General features: G+C 50.4%; 1 protein-coding gene across 1 annotated transcript in view; it reads left to right on the top strand.

Moving 5' to 3' along the window:
* SESN2 (sestrin 2) overlaps nucleotides 1-4,528 on the top strand; it is a 14,101-nt gene extending 9,573 nt beyond the window's left edge. Inside the window, exons 8-9 of the mRNA XM_011955517.1 lie at nucleotides 1,759-1,903; nucleotides 2,741-4,528. Coding sequence (XP_011810907.1) covers nucleotides 1,759-1,903; nucleotides 2,741-2,827 — 232 coding nt within the window. The 3' untranslated portion in view covers nucleotides 2,828-4,528. The remainder of the gene's footprint in view (nucleotides 1-1,758; nucleotides 1,904-2,740) is intronic.
* The last annotated feature ends 1,754 nt before the right edge of the window (nucleotides 4,529-6,282 follow it).

Below are 6,282 nucleotides of genomic sequence, written 5' to 3'. Positions count from 1 at the left end.
CAACCTCCACCTTCCAGGTTCAAGCAATTCTCCCTGCCTCAGCCTCCTGAGTAGCTGGGAGGGATTACAGGTGCCCGCCACCATGCCCAGGTAATTTTTTGTATCTTTAGCAGAGATGGGATTTCACCCTATTAGCCAGGATGGTCTTGATCTCCTGACCTCATGATCCGCCCACCTTGGCCTCCCAAAGAGCTGGGATTACAGGCGTGAGCCACCGTGTTCGGCATTTTTTTTTTTTTTTTAAGACAAGAGTCTTACTGTGTCGCCCAGGCTGGAGTGTAGTGGAGTGATCTCAGCTCACTGTACCCTCCAACTCCTGGCTCAGGTGATCCTTCTGCCTCATCTGCTTAGTAACGGGAACTACAGGTGGGTGCCACCATGCCCAGCTAATTTTTGCATTTTTAGTAGAGATGGGGTTTCACCATGTTGTCCAGGCTGGTCTCAAACTCCTGACTTCAAGTGATCTGCTTGCCTCAGCTTCCCAAAGTGCTGGGATTATAGGCATGAGCCACTACACCTGGCACCTTTCTTTTTCTATGCACAAGTAACAAAAGCATATATAATTTACAAAAACAAAATAAGTTGCCATTTCTTTCCCTACTCATTTCAATTATTTTATTCATTTACTCAAACATGAGCATGTTTTAGTGAACACATGAATTTTTTTCCTGCCTTTCTCACTTAACAGTTTATACCAAACACCAAAAAATTACCCCCAGTTTTTAAAAAGGTACGTGTTCCTTATAGAAAGTTTGTGTTTCTGTGTATTACTAGCTGTAAATCATATTTGACTGAATGGGTTGAGCTATACTTAATGAACCATCCTCTTACTCTAGTCACTAGTAGGTTTCCAACTCATGGCTGGCCAAGGACAGGCTGCTTAGAATGTGGCTTAGGCTGGTTTCCGCTCAGCCCTCAGGTCCAGGCTTCTCTGCTCTCCAACATGGTCCTTGCTCATTCTCTGCATTCCTTGAAATGGTCCCCTGCCAATGTGGCCTGTGATACATGGTATCAGGTGTTTCTCCTGACTTTTTTTTTTTTTGAGACGGAGTCTCGCTCTATCGCCCAGGCTGGAGTGCAGTGGCTGGATCTCCGCTCACTGCAAGCTCCGCCTCCCAGGTTCACGCCATTCTCCTGCCTCAGCCTCCCGAGTAGCTGGGACTACAGGCGCCCGCCACCATGCCCAGCTAGTTTTTTCTATTTTTTTAGTCAAGACGGGATTTCACCGTGTTAGCCAGGATGGTCTTGATCTCCTGACCTCGTGATCCGCCCGTCTCGGCCTCCCAAAGTGCTGGGATTACAGGCTTGAGCCACCGTGCCCGGCCACTCCTGACTTTTCTTTTCTTTCTTTCTTTTTTTTTTTTTGAGATGGAGTTTCACTTTTGTTGCCCAGGCTGGAGTACAATGGTGTGATCTCGGCTCACCACAACCTCCGCCTCCTGGGTTCAAGCGATTCTCCTGCCTCAGCCTTCCTGAGTAGCTGGGATTACAGGCATGGGCCACCACGCCCAGCTAATTTTGTATTTTTAGTAGAGATGGGGTTTCTCCATGTTGGCCAGGCTGGTCTCAAACTTCTCACCTCAGGTGATTTGCCCACCTCAGCCTCCCAAAGTGCTGGGATTCCCCGCGTGAGCCACCGCGCCCCGCCTACCTTCTGACTTTTCTCAACACTCTCTTCTTCCCTCTATAGGGTGGGATTGGGGGGAGGGAGCTGCCTCTTGGAGGAGAGCATAATGCTGCTGGGACCTTTCCATCCAGATATGATGACTATGATTATGGGGAGGTGAACCAGCTCCTGGAGCGGAACCTCAAGGTCTATATCAAGACAGTGGCCTGCTACCCAGAGAAGACTACCCGAAGAATGTACAACGTCTTCTGGAGGCACTTCCGCCACTCAGAGAAGGTATGACCTATACAGGCAGGGCAGGATGGAAGTAGACAAGCCCAGCCAATGGAGAGGGCAAGGGGTTAGGACCCAGTGAGGGTCCCCAGACTGAGTCTGTCCTGCTAGGTGGGACACCTGGGCCTGTTGCTCTGGATTGAAGTTCCTATTCCACTGTGTGATTTCAGAGTCTGTTTACTCACCTATAAAATGGGAATGTGGGTGCCTGCTTCACATTAGTGGTAACTTGGTGGACCTGGGCTCAAATCATAACACTATCTCTTGATAGCAATGTGACTTTCAGCAAGTCACATTATCTCGCTGAGGTTTTTTTTTTGTTTTGTTTGTTTGTTTGTTTGTTTGAGGTGGAGTCTCCCTCTGTTACCCAGGCTGGAGTGCAGTGGCACAATCTTGGCTCACTGCAACCTCCGCCTCCTGGGTTAAAGCGATTCTCCTGCCTCAGCCTCCTGAATAGCTGGGACTACAGGCGCGTGCCACCACCCCCAGCTAATTTTTTGTATTTTTAGTAGAGATGGGGTTTCACTATGTTGGCCAGGCTGGTCTCAAACTCCTGACCTCAAGATCCACCCGCCTCAGCCTCCTAAAGTGCTGGAATTACAGGAATGAGCCACTGTGCCCAGCCGTTTTAGCTTTAAGGAATACAGAGCTTAGTCATGATAGGAATGAATGTGCTTGTCCTTGTACTAAACTGCTCAGAGCCTTAGCAGAGGCCAGGGCAGCTCTGTAGGAAAGGAAATGGTGAGGTGGTAAGTGGGTCAGGGATCGAGGCAGTCTGGGAGGGGTGTGGGGGGGTGAGGAGTGACATCAGTTGCCAATGTGCCCTCCTCTGTGCCCCAGGTCCACGTGAACTTGCTGCTCCTGGAAGCGCGCATGCAAGCCGCTCTGCTGTACGCCCTCCGTGCCATCACCCGCTACATGACCTGACTCCCGAGCAGGGCCTGGGTCCAGACCAGCTCCCCACAAGGACTTCTCTGTCTGGAGATAGCCCCAGACCCTTTTGTGTCCCATGCCCACCCTCCCCACGCTGGAGTGGGCTTGTGTGTGATGTGCAGTCTCCAAGCCACACCCTCCCTTTTCCTCATTGGAATGGACAGTTCATTGCACTGACTCCGGGATCTCAGCCCTGTTCCTGGGAGCTGGAAGAGCACTAGGAGATCCCAAGGGACCACACCCTTCCTCCTTCTCCTGCCCCCAGAGGCAGAGGGCACAGGAAAGAAGACGGGCCAAGCTCGGACATATATGCCACAAGTGTTGTGGCCTTCCTTAACTGGGAAGTCCCTGGCTGGCCCCCAAGGGAGAGGGGCAAATGCCTCCGGGACTGACACTCCAGGCAGGTTTGCCTTCTCTCCCCTGTCATTCCCAGATTTCATTACCTCCCACTTGCCACTCACCCGTCAATGTGAAAGTCAGGGTCACAGCTGGTCTGTGTGTCTAGTTCCCTAAAAGCCTGTTCTGTTGGGCAGGCTGAAGCTGTTGCCCAAATCCTAGTTCAGTTTTTTGACTTCCTTTGCCCTTTTTTCCTTTTCTCCATGCTTGATGGTATGAGGCCTCAGGAGAGAGGCCAAGTACATAAAAAAAAAAAGCAGATTATCTCTAGAGAGTTTGAGCCTTTGCTGGTCACATTGCCTTCTGAAGAGGAGAGAGTATTAGATTATAAATCCTCTTTACTTTGGTTCTTTATGCTTGAGGTTCCAACCTAGAGCCACAGTCAGCATGTGAGAGGAGGAGGAGAGGGAGAATTCTGTTCTCCCGGAGCTGCACCTGCCTCGCAGAGGCCAGCACCTCACTCTCCTGCCTCCAGTGGCTCTGCTGCAGATGTTTGCCAAAAAGTTGAGCCTTTCTAGATGGCTTAGGTGGCACCATGACTCAGTAGGAGGGTCAGGAGGCACCAGGGTTCTTGTTTGGACCCTGCCCCTGGGCCATGGCCAGGTGACCATGGCTACATTGCCAAACCTTTGACTGCCATAGCTGCAGACTGAGAGGGTGAGTCTGAGTCCCCACAATGTCTGAAGCTGCCCCTGGGATTCTCAGGCTAACCTGCCAACAGCAAGTGGATTTTCTTGTAAGATCTTGAAGGCCTCCAGAGACCCCACTTCTGTAGCCAGTGTCTCCTGGGTGCCTTCTGAGGACTCCCACCCCCATACCAGTATCTTATCTGTCCCCTCTGCTGGGCCTTAAGTGGATTGCTTGGAGGCAGAAGCAGCCAAGGACTGATCCCAGTCACTTTGTGTAGCAAACGACTGTGAATTACGACTTTTCTTGCCCTTCTCGCAATCTGTGCCTCCTCTCTGACCAGTTTGGAGGGCAGTGAAGAAAGGCAAGGGCCCTGCTGCTGCTGTGCAAGGCAAGAGAGGAGCCTGGCCAGTGTGCCACATTTCATACCCGTGCAGGCGCGGAGAAGCAACCAGCACCCCCCTCAGGCCTGAAAGTTCTCCCTGCAAGAAGATGTGCAGGACAGAAGAGGCCCCGGCATGGGGCTTTGGGTTCTAGAGGGGATGTGATGACTCTGTAAATGTGCACTGGCTGGGTAGGGAGTGTTATCCAGTGTTCAAGTGCAGAAATCTTTGGCTTTGCTACCAGTTCCATGTGATGAGAAATAAACGTTCGCTGAGGTTTTGTTTCATACTCCTTCTTTATGGACTGTTTTTGCAATTTCATGAAGGTCATGGTTCACCTTGTAGCATAGACAGAGCTGTGATTGCATCATGGGCCTGACCTGATAGCCCCTGCCCTGCCAAGAACTTGTGCCCAGTGACTGTAGGTTGGGATTGTTGGCACTGAAAGTTTACTTGTCCCTTGGACATTAGTCCTGTCACCCTTCTGTGGCTGCCCTGGCATTGTGGAGTAATAATGACCATGGTACTTTGCTAAGCCTGGCCATGGGCTGGGTACTTGGAGGCCATTCCTTTGAATCTGCAGCAATCCTGCAAGAGAATTGAGACAGGTGAAGTGACATTGTTGAGGCCACATAGCTAATCAGTGGGGGAGCCAGAACTGCCCCCTGCTCTGCTTGACCCTGAGGCCTTGACATTTTATCTGCTGTTCTGTCCACTGCTGGACTTCCCCTGTGACACAGAGGCTGTTTGAATCTGGAAGGACCCCCTTGTGTCCCCAACCCCACCGCATTATGATTGCCTGCTTCTCATCCTTCCCCCTCCAGCACCAAGGAGACAACGCCAGGAACAAAGAGTTAGATGCAGCCCCCAAGCTGTGCCAGTGCCGTTTATGGCTGTGTGACCTTGGTCAAGCTCTCTGGGCACCAGGAACTAGTTAGCTTATCAGGAAAACCACATCATACAAGAGCCAAGACCACTCCTGCGGGCTTCCTACTTCCTCTGAATACTGCTGTCAGAAAACTAGGTCTCTTCCAGGCAGCCTCCCCTGCTGGACTCTGTGTTCCCCTTTCCCTTGAGATACGTGTTCATTTCTGCAGGATTCCTGTGCACTTAGCTTTCCTCTAGAGTCATTCGAGAGGGTGTGGGAGAAAGTGAATCACACTTGGAGTACAAAACTTGGATTCTGGTTCTGATTGAGCCACTCACTATATCGCTGGGGAGACTGATGAATTTCACTGTGCCTCAAGTTTCCTCGGCCATAGAAATGGGGATAAAAGTTTTCCATTTTTTTTCCAGTTGGCATGCCTTGGGTGTTTGTTTGAGATGGAGTCTCGCTGTGTCACCCAGGCTGGAGTACAGTGGCATAATCTCGGCTCACTGCAACCTCCGTCTCCCGGGTTCTAGCGCTTCTCCCACCTCAGCCTTCCTAGTAGCTGGGATTACAGGCACATACCACCAAGCCCAGCTAATTTTGCTATTTTTAGTAGAGACAGGGTTTCACCAAGTTGACGAGGCTGGTCTCAAACTCCTGAACTCAAGTGATCCACTTGCTTCAGCCCAAACTGCTGGGATTACAGGCATGAGCCACTGGGCCCAGCCTGCGTGGCATGCATTGAGTGTGACTGTTGCTAAATGTTTTCACATTTAATCTCCCAATCTTCACAACAACCCTGTGAGGAAAGGGTCTGTTCCCTTTCTATAGATGTGGAAATGGAACCTCAAATGAGAATCTGGGGAACACCAATTTAACAGACAGAACCAATTCAAATTCCAGCTTTGACATTTCATGTCTGCCTGATCATGAGCAAGTTGCTTCAATACTCCCTCCTCAATTTCCTTATCTATGGGATGGGATTAATACCTAAGGTTACAGGAGGGTTATGAGGATTAGATAATGCATAAAACCCACCTAGCACAGTTCAGGTACCTGGCACCTAGCATTCGTGAGCTGTTCAGCATTCAGAAATTTGCCCAAGGTCATACAACTGAGGTAGAACTTGAATCCTTGTCATTCCGATTCCAGAGTTCTTTGTATTGCTTTTT

Source organism: Colobus angolensis, unplaced genomic scaffold (genome assembly GCF_000951035.1).
Source record: "Colobus angolensis palliatus isolate OR3802 unplaced genomic scaffold, Cang.pa_1.0 Scaffold4, whole genome shotgun sequence".
In the NCBI taxonomy this organism is placed as follows: Eukaryota; Metazoa; Chordata; class Mammalia; order Primates; family Cercopithecidae; genus Colobus; species Colobus angolensis.
This window is presented reverse-complemented; position numbering and strand designations above follow the sequence as displayed.